This window comes from Callionymus lyra, chromosome 3 (assembly GCF_982586985.1).
Source record: "Callionymus lyra chromosome 3, fCalLyr1.hap1.1, whole genome shotgun sequence".
Classification (NCBI taxonomy): domain Eukaryota; kingdom Metazoa; phylum Chordata; class Actinopteri; order Syngnathiformes; family Callionymidae; genus Callionymus; species Callionymus lyra.
The window spans coordinates 34996165-35023968 of NC_141820.1; the positions used below are offsets into that span (position 1 = coordinate 34996165).

General features: G+C 36.8%; 1 protein-coding gene across 2 annotated transcripts in view; it reads right to left on the minus strand.

Moving 5' to 3' along the window:
• The window catches only part of trappc9 (trafficking protein particle complex subunit 9), a 78484-nt gene that overhangs the window by 49005 nt on the left and 1675 nt on the right, over positions 1–27804 (minus strand). The window contains exons 3-17 of one of the 2 annotated variants that reach the window (XM_087787682.1): positions 26397–26542; positions 25521–25646; positions 23557–23583; positions 22249–22370; positions 21022–21147; positions 19917–20133; positions 16835–16978; positions 15961–16087; positions 13013–13155; positions 11650–11735; positions 8877–9003; positions 8650–8782; positions 6074–6231; positions 3340–3492; positions 3108–3226 (exon numbers count right to left, since the gene is read on the minus strand). In XM_087787682.1, coding sequence (XP_087643808.1) covers positions 3108–3226; positions 3340–3492; positions 6074–6231; positions 8650–8782; positions 8877–9003; positions 11650–11735; positions 13013–13155; positions 15961–16087; positions 16835–16978; positions 19917–20133; positions 21022–21147; positions 22249–22370; positions 23557–23583; positions 25521–25646; positions 26397–26542 — 1954 coding nt within the window. The remainder of the gene's footprint in view (positions 1–3107; positions 3227–3339; positions 3493–6073; positions 6232–8649; positions 8783–8876; positions 9004–11649; positions 11736–13012; positions 13156–15960; positions 16088–16834; positions 16979–19916; positions 20134–21021; positions 21148–22248; positions 22371–23556; positions 23584–25520; positions 25647–26396; positions 26543–27804) is intronic. The other variant, XM_087787683.1, reaches the window with a different exon arrangement.

Sequence of the window (27804 nt, forward strand, 5' to 3'; positions counted from 1 at the left end):
CTGCAGACCTCACCTCCGAGACCCTTCACACATCCTCCCTTAAGCCCCTATGTGGAAGACCTCTACCTCCTCTCTCAAGCCCCAATCTTGGATAGAAATTTAGTTAATTAATTGGGCACATCTGGCAAAACAGCTGGAGAAAATGGTAGTTGACTTTTGACTTTTGTGATAAAGTAAAAGTGTGTATGTTAATTCACTGAAAACAACCAGATGTAAAATGTGTCTTTTGATCAACTTAATTACATGTATGTGTATGAGTATGAACATTTGAGAGAGAACGAATGTGTGTTTGTGAGTATATTGAGTATGGTCAGAAAACACTGAGTTAAAAGTTGAGTTAACTTGCTTTTGATCAGGAAGTAATCAGGGCAAAATTTAAAATTTAGGGTAGGAAAAGGTCTTTTTCACAAGGAAAAGCCTCTTTTACATAATATCAGTGTCATGTGGTTAAATTGTGTTTAGGCTGTGGTTGAGAGATTTTTTTTCCTTACATAGATGCCCCTCCTCTCCGTGGAGGAAGGGCCTGGGAGGAGAGGTTAAGGCCTGCAGAGTTTTCTTTTTAAATCATCAGACCAAATCTTCATAACTCCAAGGTTGGTCCTCAAAATGTTATATCGTTACCCATAACAAGACACTGAAAATTGTATCTTTAAGACAAGGATTATCGATGCGTTAAAATATAATTATCTTTATTTGATCTGTACCCCATTTTTTCGTTTCAAAGCCATTTAATATACACACACTATTTTGGTGACCAACCAGCATATTGAGCATCACAGCTACAGTGAAGCTCCTTCTCACCTCTGAACTACTTAAAAAACATCCTCAATGTGGTGCTCTTTCTCTACATGAATCCATTCTGCGGCTCACACGCCTCACAGGGTTGTTTGACACATCTGATTAATTGTGTCAAAACACCGTGATTCCGTGGTAGACACTCACACTCTGCTGGTGTCATATACATAAAACTCATTCTCCCTGATTTAACATGGTGTGACTCGTCAACTTTCCTCTACAGCTACAGCAGGTCTGAGATCCTCTCTTCCTTCTCTCCAAAACACTCACACCTCAACTGGAAGGTGATCTGACCATCCTCCTCCATATGCCTCTTGTTCTTCAGTACTGTGCCTCACCTAAACCCTAAAATCAACCATTGTTCTTCTACCTTTTCTTCCAATTCTCTTATTCACTTTATTTGTCACATCCTCCAAGAATTCAAGTCTTCTTTCACTCTTTTTTATTGTTAACACTAAACATCCCTTTTCTTGATCGAAGATACCTGATGGACATATTTTCATTGTCCATCTCCATGCATTCCAATACTGAATGCATCTCTTGCTGTCAAGCCTCTATTGTACAGCTTAGCCATGATAAAAGAATGGAACTCATGCAACAATGCAACAAACATAATTCTAGGCATATTTAACTCCCACTGGGCCCCTGAACAGAAAATATTCCTCCCTTCCTCCTCTGCATCATATCAGTCAATTCTCTACTGACTTCCCTCATGGTGCAACAGTAAACTTTTTTTTGTACCTTTTTTATATCTCCTTAGTAGCCCAAATTCCTAAATACCTTAGCTCTACCTCTTAGCCCTACACCTTAGCCCTACCCTTTAGCTCTTCTCCTAAGCTCTACCCCTCAGCTCTGGTCTCGAAAAGCGCTATATAAATAAATATTACTTACTTACTTACTTACTTAGTCCTACCCCTTAGCTCTACCCCTTAGCCCTACCCCTTAGCTCTACCCCCCAAGTGCTACTTCTTAGCCCGACCCCTTAGCCCGACCCCTTGGCCCTACCCCTTGGCCCTACCCCTTGGACCTACTCATTGGTCCTATCTCTTGGCCGAACCTTTTCGCCTGCCCCTGATAAACAAGTGTTTATCAAAAAGGGCTAGGTGTAGAAATATTCCACTAAGGAATTGAGAGAGCCCTTATATCTCCTGTTTGACCTTCAAATACATCGCTGTTCTCCAAGAAAAACTGGTTATTGGGACCTCTTTGCACCCTATGCTGCCCTCGCGACCCAAAATGGTTAAGCAATAAAGATGGAACCAACCACCCAGACACTTCACAAAGCTCTCCACCTCCATATTGTCAAACAACATTGAAAATGTGTTTACTTCAACAGGATCAAAGGTTTTCTCGTAAAAATGCTGAAATGTTGCATCCCTGTCCAACTCTACTTCCTCATCATACATCAAAAGAGTCTGTGGTTGAAGATAAACTGCTGAGAACAATACAGCAACAATGAGTCATACAGCCAGGAATACATCTACTACCATATTTTCTTGAGCCTTTTGCTGAGTACATTCTGAAATTAATCACACTGGGGAAGCAGCCAGCCAAAATTATAGCAAGACACAAAGACTTAATGGGAATAGTTTCACTTGGGCGCTGAAACAATATTAATTCATGGCCTCATAGTGATTGAATTACAAAGCCCGGCTTTAATTGGAGTTGTGCATGTATCATGGAAAGCAATTAAATGTACAGTAGGTTGCTACAATTAGCAGATAATAATGGATAAGGGTTTCATAAAAAGCTATTAGAGAAACAGTAGTTAACTAATTAAAAAGACAGTTTGATTTGGTCATAATATCATCTACAGCCTTGTTTTCTTCAATGTGTTTTACAACTAAAGGTACTTTTATTGGATTAATACAACAATAATAATACAAATATCTCATACGCGTTTTCTTGACAAATAGTTATTTGTAGACACTGTACTGACAAAAATAGTGCTTTTACGAATTCCATGTTGTTCCATTTTGTATGTTAGGCACATTATACACACAGGAGTCACAACTTGATTGAAAAACATTGTTTATCAGGCTGCTCTGATCATTGTTATCAGAGAGTAAATCCTTTTCTGTAGAGAAAATTAGATACTCATCCACATTTCAAATTGTCAGTTTTTGTCAGTTTTGTGTAGCTGACATTTTTACTTTCTCACATCTTGCCTACACTAAAGGTTGCTCTGTTTTAATAGAAACTGGAGCCTTAAATTGAGAAACCTTGTTGAGCAGGAAATGCAGTCAATTGAACAAGTATGTCACTGCAACTGAAACTGAGAGGAAAAAATGAAAGATAAATGTTTACTTGACCTTGATGTGGCTGTATTCTGCTTTGCCCAGCTCACTGTTGAGTGATTTGTTCTCATTCCTGGTTTTAATAACTTGTCGCAGTGGACTGGAGATGGGTAGGCCAGTCACACTGATTCCATCTGAAATTACATCAAATTGTTAAGACGATTTCTAATCAGTTAACTGTTACATGGAGCATTCAACTCAAAGTGTCTTCATAGCATCCTTATGAAGAAGAAAAAACTTCACTCACCATCGTTGAGGTCATGCAATAAGTTCTCCTGGCCAGAGAAGTCCAGGTTGGCATTAACAGTGAGTTTCAGAGTCACCGACTGACCAGACTTCAGAGGCAGATGAGACAAAGCCTGTTCCAGGTCCCAGCTCAGAAACTCTCCAAACATTTTCTCTGCACATGTGAAAGACGACATAATTGAAACCATTGAAAAACACTTCAAGATCTTTGCATATCATAACTGCTGCTCACAAATTCATTAATTCACATCACTTCTGAGGGTTTCAAACAGTGTGCAAAGTCTCTCCCATTCTAAACTTCATATTTCTTGACTGTGAGATGGGTTGTTTCCACTGGCTGAAATTGGTTGCAAATATTTATATGCTGATGGCTCAAATGATAATTTAAATCAAATAATCCATATTTGCCTTCACTGTTGTGCTTTTAGGGCCAGAGAAAAGCTAAACTCCCCTGACTTATTTAGCATTTTTCTTTCAAGAGACCTGACAGAATTGTATTCTCCTGTGTGCGACAAGAAGATTGCCTCAGCTGCATCCACTTCAGATAGGAGCACCAGCTGAGCCACACTGTTTCTGCAGGTGAGCAGCAACCATTATAGCAGACGCTTAGAAAACAGTGGGAAGAAACCCTCAGCACGACAAGCAATGTAACTTTTTCATACACATTAACCATTTGATGAATCAATACCTCACAATTGCGATCTTCTATCCATTATCAGCCCAGAAATAAGCGTAACATGTTGACATTCATACATTGGGTAGGATGGGTTAGAAAGTGTTGCTGCTCATCAATGGGAAGACAGAGAGAGAACTGTGTAGGCATCATTTTGAAGGAACAGTATGAGGACCGCTGTGATGTGAAGAGGGAGCCAGACAGGAGTTTGAGCTTAAAGAGTGAAGGGGAGTCACAATGAATATGTTCCCTGCCTATACCCCACAGTTAGAATGTCAACAAGAAGAGAAAGATGAGATCCGGAGTAAACTAGATGAAGTGATCGAGGATATACTCCATGTAAAGAGAGTAGGGTTGTAAAAAATATTGATATAATATTATATAATAATATTGATACTAAATATCGAATAATCAATACTGAAGCTTCGTATCAAACATTTCTTTCTAATAAAGATGGAGATTAAAGCGGACAGGAGATGGCCTGAAACTTACACTATGAAGCTACTACCACTGTTGTTAGAAAAACAACTAAAAATGTGACCCTAAATCTCTTTGCACAAATAACCAGAGCTTTCCAGTTTGTTTGCTGTTATTCTCAAGGTATTTTCGTTATATGCAAGTTACAAGAGTAATAACTAAAAAAGAAGAGTGTGTTATAACTTGTATTTGGGTTATTATTTTGGCATTCATTTGCACCAAGTTAATACTTAATTGACCTTTCTTTTATTGTTTTTTTATTTCTGACTATTTAATCATTTAAATTATATTGCCAGCCGCGACACCTATAAGAATCAGAAAATGAAATTAATGATTATTCTGCAGTTCTGCAGTTCTGTTATTCAAGTAATGAAAAATATTGCATTTGTGTTAAAATGTTGTTGTTTTTTTATTCCGCAATATAAAAATAGTGTTATATCTTCCTGGGTATTGCTATCAAGTTTTCAATTTAGGTACAAAACAGGACTCAAAGATTAGTGGAGTTTCATTGTATTAAATAGCAGCAATTTTAGCGTGAAGGGAATTTTAATCACTATAAAAAGTGTTCCAGGAAACAATCACAACCTTTAAAATGTAAATAATTGTATTTGTTGTCTGTGCTTATCCTATTATCCCTTATAGTTTAAGGTAAGAGTTAATACACAAGGAAACATTAGCTTGAATAAGAAGCTTGTGCTGAACCATATAACATTTAAATGTGTATTAACTCTCCCTGTGAATGTTGTAACAGCTAAACTATGGCATCTTGATGTCAAAGTAAAATGCTATTTATAGGCCTGTGCCTGGTAAATCACACTTTATTAAGCAGACAGTAAACAGATGGAACAGTGCTGCCCAGCCTGTTTTAATTGGCGCCTAACTCCATTTCTCATTCACAGACAAATCTTTAGCCACCTAGAAGCAACGATTGGCCTTCTGTACAGATGTTCCTTGACGGAGACAGAAATTACACAGCAATTAAGTTGGCATCATGTCACTTTGCAAACACATCTTGGCTGCTCACCAGCATAATTCCTCTCTTTTTACACATGGGGCATGAAAGCAATCGAGCCAAATATAGATTCTAAAGATATGGATTCTTCCAAGAGCATGAAGACATGTTAACATGTTAACACAGTCAACACATAGAACTGATTAGTTCACACCATAATATATGAATGCCAGACTCTTGATGAGAGATGCATATTATAGTCACATCTCAGGTTAATAAGGATAATTAGTGTAAGACAAAAATGTATAACCTCAAGTTATGATCATCTGCCAAGAATAAAAATTATCATTTAGTTCACATAGTGTGGAGAAAACATTTATGTTTTCTTTAAGGTCAATTGGTAGCACAGAGATTAGCTCAGCCAGCTCTGACATTGAACCCAAAAGATTATCCGATACTGAAAAAACTCAATCATTTTTAGATGACGATATTTAAAAGTATTTCATTGGACTTTTTGAGAATTTTCTGACATTTAATAAGAAGTTGGTACTCATTTGCTCTATGTTGTGTAATTGAAGCTTCCAAAACAAAAGTCCCATTTAAACCAAGATACCATCAAACATTCCTACAAACCTTTAGTGTTGAGGGTTCTAGATGTGACCTCTAGTGTCTCAATGTCCACAGATCCAAAGTTATCCAGAGTGATGATCAAAGACTGAGTTTCTCCGTTGTATAACTGGAGCGACACGCAGTTGGACAGTTCTTCTTTGGACTGGGCAGTCAGAGCCGATCTGTTTGAGATGAACGAAAAGACGTTACATCGGTTCTTATTCTCGAAAAAATTGAGAGACATTTTGTCAACGAAGAAAGTAAAGTTGATTGTCAATATTTTCTGCCTGAGCGATAGACTCAGTTCCATTGTACTTGGTAATAGCGCCGTGAAACAACATTTTGCCCTGATGAAGCAGTGAGGTGTGGAAATAGATCTCATTTCAAAAGCTCCATGTGTGAATGACAATTCGTGGTTGGGAGCAGTTCAGAATTCTAAAGTAGTTGTTTGTTTGTCTGCAATGATTTATCTAGAGGAGGTTTATGTACTATTGATATGTTTAGGCTGGGAAGGGGAAACTTTGCTAAACCTGAATATTTCAAGTAATGTCAAAATACAAACGATCCATAAACATGTTATTACAGTCTTGTACATCAAACGAATTCCAGTGTAATTGTGTGTGTCCTGTTAACTCACAAGTACATGAGTTTAAATAGGATCGAAGATTACGGATGCCAATATTTATAAAGGGACTTGCACTAAGATTCAAACTGACGTTGAATAAATCTGATTGGAATGTATGCTGCAGGAGGATATACGCAAAAATAGTTAAGATAGATCAATCATGCAAGACCTTTATCCATGACATTAGCTTACAGTTATTAAGTGTGTTTAACAGTTCCCTTCTATAAAGAAGTCTCATATGCTTCCTACAATAGATAGGTGCTAAGCTCTTACGTGGAACTTGCTGTTGGAAATATTTGCTACTCGATACAGATTTTGTGCAGAGAACACTTACACTTCTAGCTAGGTGAAAGAGGATGAGACAATCTTGCTTACAATAATCCTTTCCTTGCAATGTCTGCTACTTGCAGACACAGTAGATTTTGTAGGATCTGGCTGTGACAGTGATTTACAACATCCCAGTGTGCCATTTCACTTTCCATTTCCTCCTCATAAACAACTCATCATTCTTCCACTCAAGTTTCAACGAGTAGACAAAAAGTATCCCATTCTTGTGCTTCACTTGCAGAGTCTAAAGTCTTCAGGCATCACACAGGAGATACTTAACTGAATTAGCTGCAATCGTTCATTTATCTGGAGGTTGCGATTGCAATGGCCTCTAGCCTGCTACATCTCTGTGACTTCACAAAATTCAGAGTAGTACCCCAGAGTGGGGTACTACTTTATAAAAGTTGTTCCCAAATCTTTCCAACTTGGGCCCACTTTTTAGTCTCAAATATTTTATCTTATATTTATTATTTTATTCTGACCTAATAAATACTACGCTAAGTTCCAAAGAAAAAACATATACCGGTAAAAAAAATCTTGTCATGTCAAGAGTCATGCAGTGTGTATCAGTAGTCTTATACTTTTCGACTGGAGGTTGAAAATTATTTCACTTTAGGGCACACCTTAGGGACTATCTGGTACCTTTTTTTGTCTTTTTTCAAGGTACTACACGGTATAGTGTCCACAAAATGCAACTGACAAGGACAATATTTGTCATTATAGTGCATTTGTGTTCCTAAGAAACTACCATTGTCGCAACTCTCCGTTGTAAGTAAGTAAGTCATTTGTACAGCGCTTTTCCAGACCAGGGTCACAAAGCGCTTAAACAATCAAAACAATACTCAATAAAATATATACTTTAAAGGTCAAGATAATACTGAGATTTTTGTCTACAGTGTAATGTTCTTGTGTGTGGTTCACTAGTAGGCCAGTGTAGCAAATGGCTTTGCACTGCTGCTGGATCTGATAATAAATTTGGCTTGGTAAGACTTCATTATTATATTTTTGAGAATAGACGACAGGACTTAGTGTCCAGTAATCAGTAACATTAAACATCCAAGTATTTCCTTGTCTTTAGAAATGTCAAATCTAATTCCTGCCAGTAGATATGACTTACTTAGGATAAGAAGGTTGAGCTTCAACACTTTTTTTATACCGTCCATCAAATAATAAATAGATTCCTATCTTTGAACCAACATGAATTAGAATTAAACATTGATCTAATAGTTTCATCTTCAAATTATATAGTAAAGCAGAATTTAAAAAAGCATTAGTGGACAAAGGGTAATGTTATTTAAACTGCCAAAACGTTTAAAGCGAACAGTCCTTAAAACTTAAAAAAAGTACTGACTTTCAGGACTAAGGAAGGACTGAAGACTCTTCAATGACCAAAGAAGTAAAGAAGAAAGAAAACTTTGTACTATATAGCACCTCAACTCTGTAAGAAATATCACATGATAGAGGAGTGAATAAATATATTGGGCTGCATTGGCTCTCAGGGTATATCCTCCACCGCAAGCTTGAATGATGCACATCCGACTGCCTATTTATAACCACCGACATATTGTTATTTAGATTATTTGTGGTGCAATAAAAACGTCTCTAATGGAGCCTCTCTTTAAAAGCATTTTCAGATGCAAAAACCCACCTAGGTAGTGAAGTGCTCAGCTGCAGCCGAGGAAGAGAAGGCATAACCTCCACCAAACAACCCCCGGTCTTCACACAGGGCAGATTCTCCAGGAGGCACTCGCTGGTCACACCGAACACTGACGCATGATAACCTGCAGCCCAGAGACATTTTACAGAAATCAAAATGACCTTTGCAGTCTAAAAGTCCAGTGCATCAACTTCAAGGGTGAATAAAGAGAAGTTTACCATTGATGGAAATGTTGCCAGAGGTTTTAGGAATCCCAACGAGGGTAACTGGATACAGGCCCGACTCAGCAGGCAGAGACAGGGCAGCAGGGAGGGACTCGAACTCAACTCCAGAGGTCAGCAAACCCTGAACACAAAACCTTGCATATTAAAAGACTACTAGTTTATAGTGGATGCACATGGGATCATCATACACTGTTGATGTCAAATAAAAAAAAGAAGCATTGATTTAATTATTTGGTTTGTTAATGCAGTAAACCAATAAAACACACTCACACATGTATACACCATACTGCCCTTTTCCATGTTATTTTTTACCATCCTTTTACAAATTGTATTGTTTATATAGTGAGAGAGAAAATGTGCTAGAGATACACAAGTTTTCATGTTTCAACAATTTGAAAGATGTTTATGGACATCTTAATACCCTGAAAACCTACTTACTAGTATATTTTGTGGCAAGAGTACAACAGTGAGTACTTATGGACACAATTGTATACATCAACAAAAGATGTAGAAAAGTTCAACACAAAATGTCAAGGTGACCAGGGACACATTTGTTTTAGGGCCACTGGGTCACCTTGACCCTGAGTTAACAAGGGCTAAAAAAGGGACACTTTTGTATTTAACTTTTCTACTGTTGATGTATGCTCTTCTGTTAATGTATACAATTTTATAAGGCATACACATTTTTAATTACTGTACATGTCAAGCCATATGTAGATTTGAACTTTTTTTTATCTAGGTTTCACTCTGACGTGTCCAATAAATCATTTTTGTTAGCCATCAGTGGTTAAGTCCTTTAAGAATTCATCAAAAACTTTCATATTCCTACCACACACTGCATGACTCAAGCAGTGGTGACATAATAGTGGTATTAACGGGCAGCAGCAGCAGACACTACCTCACACTGGACACAAGTCTGCTCGAGTGCTAGACTTCAGTTTCCCTGCCTGAGGTATCAGTACAGTCCTCAGTTAACCTATTGGAAAAAGCTACTTCACTTTCTTTCCTGGAAAGGTTAATTCATCCACTCAACAAACAATAATGATTGTGTTCCTGCAAATGCTCAGACTGCACCGGTTTATTTTCTACTGCCACAAATCATTTACACTTTTAACAGTAATTAATTGATAGTGTCATCGTGTGCTAAAGCAGTGATGCTACTTATAAGAATGATCAATGAATACTGAGACAAAATCACAATATTTTGCAATTTTAATGTTCATCAATCCATCAATCTAACCATTCGCTCGTCCATCATCCATCCATGGTACATTTGTTCATCATCCAGCTGTCCATCAGCCATCCATCCATTGCCCATTCGTCCATCAATCTTTTTCCAAGAGGTAAGGTCAAGAAGGCGGCAGCTGAAGCAAGAGATCCAGACTCCACTCTACCCATAAACCCATTTCAGATCTTCTTAGAGAAGACTCAGGTGTTCCCAGTTCAAGCATGATAAAATCAATCATCTATAGGTGTCCTGCCTTGACGTCTTCTCCCAGTTGGATATGCTGGGGAAAATTCTAGTAGTCTACATCTACATATTTATTGGCCACGTTTTTTCATTCCATAAAGAATTTAATATACACCATTGAGAAATACTGAAGAGGTGAGGGGAATAATGTGAAAGGATGTCGGCTTGTTAAGTGTATTTTTCTAGACAATCAGACAATAAAGAACAGACTGAACAGTGGGCTGAAGATTTATGTCTCCACTTCACAAACAATTCTCATGGTAAATGTCGAGAGAAGATTTTGTAAGCAATCTAGTTAAAATACAACTCAATTGCTGCTTCAGCTTCAGGGTACTTTCTGGGTCAAAGTGACACTTGCATCATCATGTGGACTCTAATTGTGTAGCTCTACTTCAGCGTTTGAAGATGTCAGCTGCCAAAGAGCAGCAAGGGCCCTTAGACCCATCTGTGTGAACTCATGGTTCAGCTCTGAGAGGACTTGGTGACGTACTTCTCATCAGATGGCACCCAATCTTTTTTTTTCCGTAATGAGCTACATTGTAAACACAAAGTCCCCAAAAGATGAGACAACAATTCGGGAAACTAGTGTTCCCATCAAAATGGAGATAAATATAGTGTTGGAACCAACTCTTGCTAGATTGATGCCAAAAATGATAACATTTTGTTCTTTCCACTTTTGCGCTCATCTTCCTTCTATAATTTGGTAGTTTTTTTTTTCCTTGTGTTTTAATCAAATAGATCCAGATCTTCCAGGTTTCTGTAGGGGTCATTTTTTTTCTAGATATGATTGAGATGTGAAACCACAACAGCGTAGCAGCACTTGAAAGATAAATAAACATTCTTTAACCTATTAGTAAACAACAAATGGGACGATTGATTGATAATGATGTTATTATAGATTATTATAGATTATTTTTGTGGACCGACCAACGGATAACAACAGAGAAAAAATTAAAATCGTATGAGTCCGCAAAGATGTAAAGTGCATGAAAAATACTTCTCATCATAATGCTGAATCAGCATGAGCTCTGGAGAGGTATCTCCACAACTAGATCGTCCCATGTCAATTTTGTTGTTTACTCATTTTCTCTAGTCTGCAGACTTATTTTTTTAGTAAAACCAACATCTTGAAGTGTTAAGATATTAGCCGGAGGCTAATGTTACTTTTGAGAAGTATGGTCTTTCGTTTCAAAATACAACACCTTCTGGACCGTTATAATCAATACAACAATAATTAAATAAATAGTTTTTTTTTTCAATCTGTTTAATGCATACTTTTTCCCGATCTTAGCTTACCACGTTCTCCACACGGAGTTCATATGGCATTGGATTGTAGACCATGAGTTGCACCTCACAGACATCTCCTTGAACCCACTGAAATTCTAGAAAAGAAGCACAAACACATATTTAATTAGGTTTCCCAACAACATGGAGGTGGTTTTAGGGGTAAAACACAAACAAGTCATTAAAGAGAGAAAGAGGGAAGAGAAACGGAGAAAGAAAGAGAGCGAGAAAAAAGCAGACAGACAGACAGACGATTAACCTCCTTGGCAGAGGATTATCACAAATTGCTGTACACATAAAACAGGATATGAAAAAATTCCCACCTGCACTTTTATTGATAACATTTTTCTATCAATTCCAGGCGTCTCCTTAGAGGAAAAAAGGGATTTATGGAAGCCAACAATTTGAAAGCAATGTACCTTGGGAAATTAAGTCAGTTGAAAAAGAGAGCTGTCTATAATATAAATGTCTGATGGGGTAGTACATGACCCTTGGTCAAATCCACAGGTGGGCTCACCTGCCAACCCAATTAAGAGAAAATTCTGAGGAAAATCCAGCGAAAAGGTAAAGCCAGGAGGATTTCTGTCATCTCAATTTTGCAGTCAGACTCCTTGTAAAGAAGCCGAGATTCTGAATTGACATTCAACCATTTATCCTTTTCAAAAAAGTGTTTTACATCAACATATGACCAGGTGCACAGAAGGGAAGACAGAGAACCAACCACAAAGCAAAGAGCATTATTGAAATTAATTACTGTTGTTTCGACAAAGATTTTTACAAGGTTAATGTTGAAACATACATTTATTCCATACTGCCATCAAGTATAAAAAACAGACTTTACCTAAATACAAGTATTATCCATCCAAATGAGTATTTTATATCAGTTTTAGTTACTTAACCATCTGGAATATCACAACAATGAGCACTTGAAGACTTGAAGAGTATTAAGGCTCATTTTATTTCCACACATGAATATATTGGATCCACAATAGACCCAGAACAAGATTAATCTTTTGTCTATATAATTTATTCTGACAAATAAATGACTGCAGATTAAATCAAACCAGCAAATGTTATCTTCCAGCCAACACCTAAAAGCATTTTGCTTGCTTTATAGTCCATTTCACATTATATGACTTTTGGGTAAGTGATGTCCTGCACAGCCTCTTAAAAACCCTTAAAGCATCCCAGTGAAACCCTCCAAAGGTAAAACACGTCTTTCTTTTAACTTGGCATATAAAAGGTTCATCACTTAGTCAAAATGTTTGCACACATCATGGCAACAGGTTTTCCAGAGGGAGAGACGGATCCATGAAGCTTTATTATCATATCAATAGTCTTCTCACACACAGCAAATGATTTAAGTTGATCTTACCAATTTTGCTACGTTCCTCTCCTCTGTTGTGTATAGTGATGGGGGAGTAGATGAAGGGGCTGGCTGAAGTCATGCTTTTTCCCAGCAGGTCTTTGACTTTGTGAGGACGCAGACTAACAGGAAGATCCAAAAGCTTGACAGATCTGAACAACAGAGATAGACTTTGAATGACCAGCAGCTCACATGTTCTTAGTATTCGTAACGAAAGGTTGCAGATACCAATGCAGATTAAACAGTGGTGGCTTCTGGTCTTCTTAAAGACTGGAGGTTTATTTGTATATTAAAACACAACAAATCACTTCGATAGAAGAATGTTTGAACTCTATGTTTTATACATCCAATAGGTCAGACATATTTGGATTGTTTTTGATAGGGAAATGTTTAGGAATTGTGGTTAGATGCATAAATTATTAATTAAAAAATCATATTTATATTATTCATATTTGGCAGACGCAGCATTCTACGACATCTTCTCGTATCTGGAGGGAACACTGCTGGAAAAATGTAATAAGATATTTCATTACACCAAAAATTAAAAGCAGACAACTGTCATCGGACCAGTCGTGTTGGAGAGATTGTAACGAAGTCAATGTCGACCATGCTCATGTTTTCTGGTATTGCTCTAAAATCACGAAATATTGGAAGGATGTGCATGAAGCAGTTGAAAACATCTTGGGCTATAATATTCCACCTGCATGTTCAATTTTGTACCTGGGCTTAAATTCAAACATTGTAAACAAGGAAGACAAATATTTATTTAAAATACTAGTGGCAGCCGCTAAAAAAAGGCCATTACCAAAAAATGGCACAATACGAAACCACCAACAGTGGAAGAATGGACTCACATTGTCAAAGGAGTTTTTGAAATGGAACTTTTAACCCACAGGATAAGGACACAAGAAGACAAATTTATAGAAAAATGGAAAAAGTGGACTCTGTTTACACAACAACGACACCTGTGAAATACTTTGACTGTATCAGTGTGTACTTTATATATTGAAAGATGCATGTAAGACACATGAACAACGCCCATTTTTATTTTTTTATTTTTTTATTTTTGTTTTGTCTTTTTGCGTTGTTGGTTTTTTATTTTCTGTGATGTATGTGTGTTTGCCTTAATGTGGAAAATTCTAATACAACTTAAGTTTGAAAAAAAAAAAAAAATCATATTTAACTGTTGATGAAGCAAAATTAATAGAAAGTGTACATAAATATATTTACTACTGTGTTTGTCTCATTATGTTATTAAAGAAAAAACACCAGAAAAAAATCTACAGAAAAAAAAACAGAGAGAGGAAAAAACAAGATAAGAGGGGGAAACTTAAATCATGTATACAGGAAGAACCTAACCCATCATTAACATTATTGTTCAATGCCAAACTTTATTTATACAGGTATTATATTATTAGCAGCTTTACATTTAAGCAGAGGGAACACACTTATTCATCTTATTGCACTTGTTGATATGGATTCCACAGTACCAATGCATTCAGCAGAAAACTACCTTTGAAAAGGCTGTTGTTAAAAAGCAAAAATTATATTACAAAAACCTTTTTCGTTTTTATGCCCCTTCCAACCTCAATAAAGGAATCAGCAAAAAGGATTGAATCAATACAACCTAAGTATATGCAACGCACTAGGAAAATCAATAAGACAACCAATGATGGGTTTTATTTAAATATGAAAGCTTCTTGTAAGGATAAAAATAGAAGAGCAGATTTTTCTCAGGCTTGTTGGAACTGGCGAGAGTACAATAATATATAGTTATATATATATACAATCGTCACAATCAGTGCTTGATACCAAGAAGGTCATGTTGCAAAGCTCACCATCCAACACAGTGGAACTCTTGGGCCAATATATGAAGCAGAAATGGTTGAAGGTCCCCCTCAGATGACCCTGAACAAGCAATTACCCATTCCTCACCACCAACACAAGCTGGAATTGGTGGTATTGAATATGAGGTCCTGTGAGCTTGACTATGGGAATTTTCCCTAATTAAAGTGAAATATGTCTCAATTGTCATACTCCACAAAGGTGTTCATGTTTGATGTAGCCAATAACTGCGTTAGCAGCTGCAATGGAGGTTTGGATATAGATATGCATAAAGCATAAATCAAATAATCCACCAGCAAAAGAGGTCTGTGGGAAGATTGAAAACAGATATATGATGAAGAAACTACTGACAGACTGGTATTTGACAATGTGCAAACAAAGCACACACAAATCAAGTTCCAATTCCAGATTTGAAGCTTTATCACCCCCTAAGTTTCCCCTTCTCATTCAAAGTACGCTTAATAAAATGAAATAAATAATTTGTATCTTTCTTACTGTGACGTTTACCTCACTTCGAAGTGTGCGTATGTACATAAGTGTGAAAGAAAGTTGTAACTAAAATAAGTATTATCTGCCTCTGAAAAGGGTGGAAAGAAGGAGAGATTCATTCCCAGTGGAAGGAGTTCAAGTATGTAGTAGTTGGGGATCTTGTTCACAAGTGAGGGAAATTAGTATATTATATCAGGGTGAGGAAAGAGCTAAGCCAAAAGATGATGCTCTTTATTTACCAGTCCATCTATGTTCCTTCTATTTACTGTGGTCACCAACAAGATGGTGGATACAAGCTGCACAAATGACTTTCTTTGTCTGGATGATGAGCTCAGCCATTCAGGAATGACTCAAAGTCTAACACATCCTGCTCAACTATGACCTGGGAACACCTCAACGTTCTTCCAAAAGAGCTCTCTTGTGACCCAACCTCAAATGAGTAGTAATGGGTGTGTAGTAATCTCTTTTTTATGCAAGTCGTTACTATTCTGTGCGTGTAGCAGGCAAATGGATGCAAACAGAATAATTGTATTGTCCCTTTAGAGTAAATGTTGCAGCAGATCAGTTGAAGTAGATCTAACGTTAAAAGAGGAAGGTAAGATGAAACCCTCATATCTACTTACCGTACAATAGGGAGCTTGGTGAAGGGCACCGGTGGGAGCTTTAAACCATCCGGGAGTGTGATGATGTCCATTCCTCCTGGACACTTAGAGGTGTAATTCTCAAGACTCTGGGTCACCTCCTTCTTCTCTATAAACAGGTAACACAAGGCATTTGCACCAGTAAACGTATAACAAATGACCCAAAGAGACGATGGCAGCAATTACAGTAAGTCACAGCTTTCTTAAGTGTTCCCCTATCTCAAATAATCAGTGGCTGATCCATTATACAAGTCTCTTCCCAGCACTCTCCTCTTGGTTGTTACAGCACTTTTCTACTCTGGTGGAAAAGTACATTTAATTGTTCTCAGTGGCCTCAGCCCTGCTGCAGGGGTATAAAAATCTAAACGCCTAATGCACTGACTCACACAATCAATTATACAATGATGGCAGGAGGCTGCGACGCAGCAAGCAAGCATGTCAATCAGGAGCAATAAGGGGTTGATCAGGGACGCATGGACACAAAAACCTTTTCACAATTTGAGCAATGTGCCTGTTTATTTTAGGGACTTTGGTAAATAATTTTTACTATGAAATATCATCTACAGTTTCCCATATTTCCCAACATTCTCAAAAATAATGAGCAGATTGATGAGAAACATGTTTCTGAGTTGATGGGTTTTGCTATACCGACTATCAACCTGGACTCCAATGTCACTCTGAAGTCAACACAGCATGACCATGGTCTGTAACATGTGCTACGCCCACCAGCTGGCTCCTGAACAAACCCAGCCTCAGACCTCACTAAGCATCTAACACTTTTAAGATTAAATCACCACATGAGAGTTTGTTATTGAGTTTACTGAGTTTTCCAAGTCTTTGAAACTCATCAACTGACCTTGATCAGAGAGGAAATCCAGCATGGTCTGCAGCAGGAAGGACAAGTGGCGGACAGACAGGCCTGGGTTGCCCATACGACGGGACGCATACACCAACTCGTGAAGCAGTCGGATTTGAACGGCAGCCCAACCCAGGTGAGTGCCTGATGGAGAGAAAGGTTACATTTAGAAAAAGACTCAACATTAGATGATTTTTAAACTGACCATGACATTTTAACATCATTCCCTTAACGGGGGTCTCATCCTTTCTTTATTTCAGCAAGAGGCTGATTTGGTTTGATTTAACAGTCAAATATCCAGATTTATTATCCTTTACCTGGCATATGTGTGACATCATATTAGGACCGACGACGGGTTACTAGTAGGGTTATGAAAAAAGCGTATTTCTTCTAAGTCAATCCTTTTCAACCCACTTGATCAGCTCATTGGAATAAAGGAAGAATTATTCTTAATATTCTTAAATATTGGAATGTACAAGAGTGATGGTGCAGGGCTGGTTCAATGTGTACATGACTGCATTATTTTTATCCATATGTTCCTATACGTCCATATAAAAAGTGCTATATGAATAAATGATGAAAATATTGCATTCAAAAAATATTAACTTACCAGAAAAAATATGTCAGAAAGGAATACATTCTATCTCGCGCATCATCCCTTGACATTCTTTTTTCCAAAGCATGACATAAATCACCTCATCGATTCAACACGCTAGTTAGTGAGTTTGTGCAGTGATATTGTTGTGTGATTGCATATTGTCTCTTAGCACCTCTTTCCACTTTCTCTTTTCCTTTTATCTGGTATGTCCATCTACAACATTCTACACTTAACCTGACTTATTGTGTCCAAGTGTATGAATACTGATGGTTTACACAAATGTGGCACTTTACTTGGAGAGCTTCAGAGTTCATGACAAAACAACAATTTCCTCCTCTTAAACGCAACAAGGTCAGGGCAGAGCTGAAGAGCCATGCTGAAAAAGATAATCTCAGCTGAATAAAGAAACAAATGAAAGTACTGTTTCTGCTCACTTCAGCGGGCCTTTGTGTTGTCAGCCCTTGACAGCCATTGAGTGGAGAAACATGTGAAGGTGAAAAGCTTGTTGAACTAGAAGCCATATAATACAAAACCTTTAGAAAGCGATGTGGTGTCTGCTGTGCCACTTGAAAAAGCAACTGTTTCTTTAAACACATCAAAGCCTGAGGCAAGGATATCATTATCTCCAGCTCCATCATATCAATGTCTTCAGACTGCTGCATTTGATGACAGTCCCACAAGACAAATGTATGTTGTTCAGGAGATGAATATGTCCATGGGAAAAAAAAATCCATCTCTTATACTACACCAGCGTGCACACTCGCACATACACACTCAAACCCATTTATAGTGTGTATATACACGCACATACACCACCCTGGAAGGGCGAAGGTTCATTCATAGGTCTGTGTAAATTGTGCACTATCATCGATTAATCGCATTTGCGATATAATCGCGATATTAAAAAATATAAAAAACCCAAAGGTTGCGATTTTATTAAATGTTATGTAAATTTAATTTCAGACCGGGCGAAAATATAATTGCAGTGCCTAGCCGAACAAGGGAGAGCGACACAAATCTCCACTTGAATCCGTTGATCACTGACGGTGATCTCAACAAAACTGAAACAACATGTAGTATCAGCATCACAACCAAACTCTTCAAACCTCCGTATGATTTGATTCAACACGCTAGTTAGTGAGTTGTGACACACAGTCCACTCGTCTGATATGACGATGGCAGCCCAGACAATTGAATGAAACAGAGTAAAGTGTTTTCAACACGATTACATCCTGAAATCGGTTTGTAAATTTGAATTGAGACGTGCATCTGCCGTGGTGTGTGCGTTGCTACCTACAATTCAAATTGTGTAAATGATAATACGTTGATGTGTATGACAGGTGATGCACTTAAATATGACTAGTGCATGTGCAATGACTACTAGTGCAATGAGTAACTAGAGCAACTGTGCAAAAATTTGCAGTAAGAAAAGGCAGAATAAGTGAACAGTGTTTCACTTTCTTTACTCTGCACTGGAGTTTGATTTATTATTGACTAATAAATATATTTACATCATGCTTTAAGCACGTATTTACAGTACTTTTTAAGTATTTGCAGTTATGTATTATGTTTTTTTACAACTGTAATTTAAATAACTAAATTAACCTTCTGCCTTTATTTCATTATATGCTTAATTTGCTTTTATCTTACAATCCCAAAGAAATACATTTTACTGCTAAGTTAATTATTTATTGTATTAGATAAAAAAAAATGCATAAAAAAGAGGACATTGAAAAAATGATCGCATACATAATCGTAATCGCAATATTTCGGAAATAATCGCAATTATATTATTTTCAATAGTCGTAAAGCCCTAGTAATAATGGTCTTCACTCCTCCAGCCAGCTTTAATCACACCCCGCTTTCTTAATACAATGAGACCCTTGTAGGTGGAGCTGGATTGATGAGACTGGTTAACAAAACCTTGACGATTGACCAATCACAGCAAACTAAATATGGTTATTGTACTCAAGATTTAATCTCCAGAAAAATGAAGCATATTCAGTGGTCGGGGCTTAAGAACTTTTTTTTTCTTAAATCTTCAATAAAAAGAGATTTTTGTACAAACAGACTCATACTGATGAGTACAATAGAGGTACAAAATCCATTTAAGAAACACTTAAATCAACATTACACATTATTTGCCCTTCAATTAAAGTCCTAACATGTTCATTTAAATATATATGTTGCGTTTTGTTAACTATGCTTAAAAGAGTGTGGAATATGTGCGACTTTTAGAGATGCCCCCTGGTTAGAGTGTCTTGTTTGTGTGAGGTGCAGGTAGAAATTCTTCCTTCATAAATGGAGAATACTTCTTTGCTGTGTGAGAGTCAATATAAAGTGGCTCAAAAACACAGGCTCCATATCAGCTATTGCTCAAGGGTGGATCATTCCACATGAAGCACTGGTGTCAGACTTGGAAGAAATGTGACTACACTCGGATGTTGTATTAAGGACAGAAAACCACAGCTACAGGCTAAGTACCTTTGCTGAAGTCTTTGGGGTCCAGAGACAGACTGTATCCAGGGAGAGTCTCCAGCAGCAGTTTGTAGCAAGCCCTCCAGCCCGGCTCTGAAATAGTCGGGGCTACACACTGCATGGCTGCCACACGTTTGAAAAATGCAGACTTGCGACGGAAGCCAATCAACTCATAGAGCTCTGACAGGATGCTGTAGCGCTGGATCTTCTCCTCCTCAGACAACTGCAGAAAATCAACATCATTCATTTCACATGAGGCAGATCATGTTAAAGCATAATGTGTCAAACTCAAGTCTTGGGGGCCAAATCATGCCTGCTCAGTCTAAAACTAAATCACAGATAGAATCTTCTGATCAGAGGAAACCAGGTTGTTCCAACGTCCATTTGTGAGACGGCATTGTTATTACACCTGGAAAAATGCAGATGGGATGTAGTTTGTTGACAGAAGATGGATGTTTGTGCTTAAAAATAAATAACATTGTTTTGAGGCGACTTGGTGTCAAAGTATGATGTTTGTATTGCTTGAGAATGCTTGTTTTTTATGTACACAATTTATACAATTTCTGTTGTATTCATTATAACTAAAGGTGTATCACTATTCTCCAAATTAACATTGGCCTGTGATACAATTCTAGACGGTTGTTTCAGTCAAGTTTAATAAAGAAACTTGTAAACTAGTAAAAAATAAAAAAGATTAAAACACAAACTCTATATGTTGGGTTAGGTTAGGTTAAGTAGAACTTTATTGATCCCTCAGGAGGTATTGTTTCCCATATAGTTCTCATATAATGTGACCATATACTGTAGCTGGTCCCATCTTGTTTTATCCACTTTACGTTTATTTTGTTTTATGTATTATGTTTTGTATTAGGTGAGTTCGTGAAAATAATGTTGACAATAACCAATTATTTATGCAAAAAGCTTGTGGCACCATGCTTATTAAATTCCAGTTATCGTTTTTTAAGTTTGTTTGAACGCAGTGGGTCCACAGGCTTGGTTCAAATATTTGCATATTAAATATATTACACGATATAAAACATTATAATGTATAAAATAATGAAGTAATAAAATGCTGACCAGTTTATATGAGGTGCTAATAGAACTCTCATACCTGTCCCAAGTTGATATAAACAGCATTCTGCAGGAATTCTGAAGCCTCCCTGGCTCTTCTTTGAATGGCAAGAACTCTGACCGCCTTCACACAAGCCTCCAGCTCGATCACGCCAGCGTTCTTATACTGAGCAAACAAGAGAATCATTCGTATTAATTCATTAGATCCTTTAAATCATGCGTTTGAATGTCACTTTCATGTATTTTCAAGATTTCATACTAACGAGTTGATGTTTTCCAAATATTTTAACATAAATATACATTATCAATTAATTGCATAGATTGTGTAGTGAATTTAAAATAATATTGACTATAATATTCATAAATGTATATTTGGAGCCACTTATCATGCATACAACACACACAGAAATCTCCTGATACTCAACATCAACAAACAAGCACTACTTACTGCTACAGCTTTCCCTTTATTTTTAAATCCCTCAACTTCCACTCTCATTATGCCCTGATTGAAATTGCATTTTTATCTCAATGACCATGTGTTAGGAGGATATTAAAGTGAAATAAACTTGCAACTAGTAAAAGGTCTCTGGGAGGTCAGTGCAAAATGGCAATTACGACAATAAAGATAAAGTCCAGTCAGAACAGCTTAAAGCAGTTTTGTACTTGCTGTCCGTGGAGTTTTTAACTTGCTAAAAAACCTCTTAATCTGACTCTATGAATCGCAAATTAATACAGTTATATACATTTGCTGAACTGATGCTGAGGCTTTCTTTTAAGGTGATTTGAGTGACAGTAACGGGGCTGCTATGACGCTTACACCAGGCTATTGAGTCATGTTCAACACTGACCCCTGCTGATCAAAATAAATATGACAAGTTTTTTTTTTTTTTATTAACAAAAGCATTTAATGCACGATCACTAAAACATATATTTAAATATTACTAATCCATCCACCTAAAGATGTGATTATCAATTATAATTGTGTAGTTTTTTATCTATTTATCTGTGCCTGACTTATTATAATTTTTTTATTAAAAAGGTATTTCCAGCACGAGGACAGAAAAGCAAATTTACAGACTCGGCCAGTGTTTTTTAAATAATTTTTGTTTTAGTCCCCATAGTTGTTGTTACAGTTCATCCGAATAGATGAGCTTGTTTAGCTTTAAAATTGTAGTTGAGGGGTAAGAAATTGTATAGTTGCCTTAACTCATTTGATTTAATTGGAGTTTAAGAAACCTGTTGGATCTAGAGTTTAAGTCTTTATCACCTTTCCATAGTAAGAGATGGCCTCTTTATATTTCTCGATGATGTCCTCCTGACTCAGGCAGTTCTTGGTTCGTCCAATCTCAGTGCTGGTGTCGGCACTGATTCCACCTGCTGTCAGAGCACCTGCGGTCAAAAACAAGAGAATCTGTATTTAGCCAAGTTTAATTGTGACTTATTCTCAGCGCATGATCACTGAAAATAGAAAGTGAAAATGGGATGGTGGATGAGTATTTCTACATCTCATTGGTACATTTCTGAAACATGTTTACGGCCACATTGACACCAGATGACAGAGCAAACTGTTGAAATGAAACAAACATGCACCAAAAGCAAAGTCATGATTAAACAATAAATACTTGTGTTTCTGTAACATGCTGGATGTTACATGTGAAAACAAGAAACAAATGCCAATAAAAACAAACTCTCTCTGCATTTTTAAGACAGTTTGGGTTGCAAACCATCAGTTAAGTCAAGTAGATTTCAAGACACAAACGAAAAACATGGGAACTTATTGCTGGGTTTTGTTCACGCGTAATTAATGCACTTGTTTGTGAGCTTTTTTAATTCAAATTAACTTTTTTGTTGCTATTTGGTACAAAACATATGATGGTTATTATCAGATTAAATAAACCCTCTTTTGCGTCTCTGTTACTCTTGTTTTAAAAGACTTCAGTTCCTTTAAACCACAGACCAGACTTGTGGTTTAAATAGTGTTTTTCTTTGATACAAATATATAATGTGCAGTTTAGTGTTTGATGATCTGTGTGGATACACTGTTATAACAATATAACAAAAAATAAATAGATAATAAGATTTCAGCGTGATGATCTTTATTTCCTAACCATCCGACATTGAACCAAACTCCTAGAGGGCCTTCACTGGGGTTGATCCGGATCTACCCGTTTTCAGAGAGTTCTGCCCTGAGGGGTTAATTCAATGTTGAAGGAGACCAATCAGACCAGTTCTGGCAAATGACCATTAGGTGGCAAGGCTGTGTGATGTGACAATAAAACAAACATAAATCCTCATAATCCTGCAACAATGAAGAATTTGAATAAAAGATGGGATGATGTTCTCTCATATCTTGAAAAAAAAGGAAAGGCTTTTGAGGAAAGACTACCAGGAAAAGCAATAAAAAGGAGGCACTACTCGCTTCTCAAACCTTCTTTGATGTGAGAAGATTCACAAAGACATGGAGCAGTAGGAAAAAGACGGATTATAATGTTGATAAACGGATTCACAATGAAAAAGGAAAAAAAGGGGAAATATAAACATCCACCACTACTGCAGCTTTGATGACATACTGTACCTGGATCAATGAGAACCTCCTGAGCTCCTACAGACGGAGAGAAAATGAAGACAAATTTGAGATGTTAGCTTGTTAGTCCTAACAATCTGCTGTTGAACAAGCAGCATGCCAATGAATTGAAGGTATCATCTGGATATTCATATTTTAACTATTTGAATACAGTTATGAGAGTAGTTTCCTGCCAACAATTTGATTGAACGGACTTCAATCGACTAACATTCTTTTTTACATTAAAAAAATGTCACTAGTCAGTTCTACTCAAAACTATTTTTAATTAATTCCCTTTCCAAACACTCAACTTGTAATTAAAATATAAATTAATTAATAAATATAAATTAATTTAGATAATTTATATTGCAATTATTCTGTTGAATGTATTGTTCAAAATATATTGTAATTACATATGCTTAGGAAGGCATATATTATATATGTAATTACATATGCCTAGGAAGGCATACATTTCGGTTTAATCTGAATCATTTTTGGAGTTTTTTAATTTTTTTCTGACAGATTCATCTTTCCCCTGTATGGCCATTAACTGCTGATCACTTACTATGAGCCAATCCAATTCTTTATCCATGGACGTTGTTTATTGATTTAATTGTTCATTTCATGAGAAACTAGCTCATTGGTGGAGGTTTGTGCCGTCTCTATGATTAGCTATTTCTACTGTTTATTATATTATGTAATAATTATTCAGTGTTATACACATTAAGCCACCTAAACTAAACATTGTTGTGTGTACTATGTAGCTTATCAAGATAAATTGTGGATAATGGACAAACTATAGGCTTAAGGATTAAGGTGGGAAGTTGAAGATTCTCTAAATTAAGGTTTATGGGGTATTTTACAGCAAGAAATCCATCAATATTAAGGGACTTAGAAAAGCTGAGTCATACTATCCATATCCACAGTTACACACCTTGTACACAAGCATGATCTTATAGTCATTATTTGTTGCATGTAAGTTAAATTGTGTTGAAAGTCATCCTGGTAAATGTGCACATTACAGCGTTAGTACAACAGTGTGTTAATAACATGGTAAAAGACTTCAAATCAATCATTTATGTACTTTCATATATCCAAGCAGTTTTTTTTAACAGAAGAGCACACAGCATTATTGTGATTTTGAATAGACAAGATTTTAAAGCGTACAATCATTTTTTAAACTCAGATCAGGGCTGCTCAAGCGATCAAATTTCAATTCTCAACCCAAATTTGCCTCCACAATGAAATTGAATTTAATATCTGAGGAATACAAATCTAAAGTGTAACCAAGGAATCTCTTAACCAGTGGTTACAACCCTTTGTGTTTCTGCTGCTGCTGAATTATTCATCTCCCCATCGTGCAGGTATTGCAACACAGAGGAATTGTTGGCGTACTTATGACATTGAAAAGGAACAATAAATAACAAAAATTAGATCATATTTTTAGTCGACTCAGGTTTCATGTGCTTGTTCTCAATCACCATACATGAAGCGAGTCTTCCACCTGACACCCTTGTGCTCGTGGTGCCAGTAAGATCTCATCAAGATCTGCCCATTATGTCATTTCATTTGTTTTGACGCAACAGTTTCATTTTTATCACAAAAGCAAAGTACTAAAAGTTGTTGTACACAATTTCACAGTACAAATCAGTATTGTACCAGCACCAAACAAAAAAAAGAATAACAGACAAATGAACAGAATACACATAAACTTATAATTCTGCAATTTCCTTTACTGAAGAATCAACACACGACACTTAGATACGCCCCTGAAATGTTTTGGATCTGAAACATGTTTAATATCAAAAGTTAGCTTTACGGTTTTCATTTAGTTCATCAGTTCAACATCTAGACTGCATTTGTTTGAATTGTTGAAAAAGAAAATCAGGGGAAAAATGTTCTCAGCAAGGTTGCAGCAACTGCCGCCTACATCAATGAGATCAGAATAAAGCTGTCAGAAGAAGAGAGGATCTCACCAGGTCTGTGGCGTTTCCCTGCATCTGCCGGCTGTGACGTGCTTGGCTTCTGCCCTGCCTTCTTCCTGGCTGTGCCTCCAGGATAGTGGAAGATGACGGAGGCAGAGCACAAACCCTCCAACGCAGCTGAAAAACAGTAACCATGACAATATTCCACACATGGCTTCAACATACCTTTTTTCACACGTTTGGATTGGAACAATATAATAAATATTAACTAGTCACTGTGTCTGGCATTTTGAGTTGCTGGAAAGATTCTGTCAATGAATAGTTTTGACATCACAAATTCAGTTTTTAAGTCACAACAGCTAGCATCTGAGCTGACTCTCGAGAGCTTTGTATGTCCATCTGACATGTTCTATGTGCTCCTGTCTATATTTGGTCAGGGTGAACCGACACGCCAGGTAGCTGCGACAATGGCAACAGGAGCGTCCGATCACTAAAAGTTATTCTTAACACTTTGGCATTAAAATGTAAACTGAAACAGAACATCAGGGTTCAAAGCAACATTTCTGCAAAACAACAATTCATCTCACTTAAACTAAATCTTTAATTGAGGTAGGATTTAAAAGTTTAGTTTAGTTTAGAAGCCTTAATTAATGTAATTTAAAAGCACATTCAGCTCTCAACTCTTATTTGTTCTACATTCTAGGTTCTGATCAACTTGATGTGTTCACATGGCCATACACATGAACCTAAAGAGACTCAGTTAAACACAAAAAACTTAAGAGGTCAAATATGTTGGATTCAGAACCATTTTTTACTATTTAATGACTCTCAAGGCAGCAGTTTGTTCAATTCCAATCAGTGCAATACATCAATACTTTATGTTGGTGTGACCGAGTGGGTGTGTCCAAAGTTACCATGCATTCTTACCTCCAAGCCAAAGAAAGTCATTGACACCCCGGAGGAGCTCCACAGACATGTGGTAGTGGACCAGGGCGTCCTGCAGCATGCCTGCCTGGAGACACAAGTCCCCAACATGCTTCCTCATCCTTCCCTGACAACGCTTCTTGTAGTGCCTAGAGAGGAATTTACACACACTTTTGAGTAAATCATAGTTGTTTTTCTTACTCATCTCTGTAATGCCACTATAATATTGAGCAGGGAGAGTGAAATCCGGAATATAAAAGGACGCCAATGGACAAGAAGGGCACAAGGATCAGGGAAGTTTCAAACTGACAAGATGCCAGCTTAGGTTCAAACCACACTTTCATATCTAAAACACAAATACATTGTTAAAAAAAAGAAGTCTTAGAAAATGGTTAATGGTTGTTCGTCACAGCAGAGGTATGGTGTCTCATAAATATAATAAAATGTTAATTTAAGGCAATCTTAAAAATTGAACTTTTCTTAAGTAGAATGAGGTAAGAAAAAGTTTTTGTAACAATATAAAGGCAAATATTTTAACATTAGAGAGGTGTTTTCTATGATTTGCTCTGAATAATCGAACTGTTCACCATATTACGAATTTTTAAAATGTTGCTGTCAACCATTTAATGTAATACAACATCAAGTCAACAGTTAAGAATTTGAAATATTCCAAAAAAGGCTAACTCAAGTGTCATGTCTCTGCTATAAGTTCTCAGTTAAATTAGCAATTTAAATTAAGAATAATTTTAAATTAGATGTGTGTTTTCCTTGCGTAAACTTGTTTTATCAACCTGAAGTTATTTTGGCCGAAAGGCAGTCAGGAAACCCAGCAGGAAGATCCAGTGAGAGGTCAGTGCAAGAGTATTAAGGGTCTGAACCTGCATGTTTAACTTCACTTACTCATGAATGTTTAAAATGCTGAACTCTTGCTCTGCATGATGAGGATGCTGGATTTTGTAGTTCATTATTTCTCCCTTGTTGGAGAATCTGACCAAGAGGTTACTTTATATTTAAAGGAGGGGAAACCAACAGTCTTTGTGTTGAATATGTAAAATAAATATCATTAATGTACACGTTTGAAATGTACGGAAGCTTTAGTGCATAAATAAGTTCATTTTAATGCTATTTGACTTCTTCCGCCTTTCACATAATTTGACATTGGAATGTAATAAATCTTGAATATAATTATACCCCATTGCGCTTTACTTACCTCTACACTGGCAGACCACAAAAGTTAACACTATAAAAACATGAACTACTGTCAGGATGGGCCAAGGCTTAAAATTTTCATCTCACCTTTTCACACCCAACAATAAACTCACAGGACAGTTGTGAAGAAACGAAAAAAGCATAAGGAGATAAACAAGAAGAAATACAGTAAATAAGAACAAGTTATACCATGCAACACATA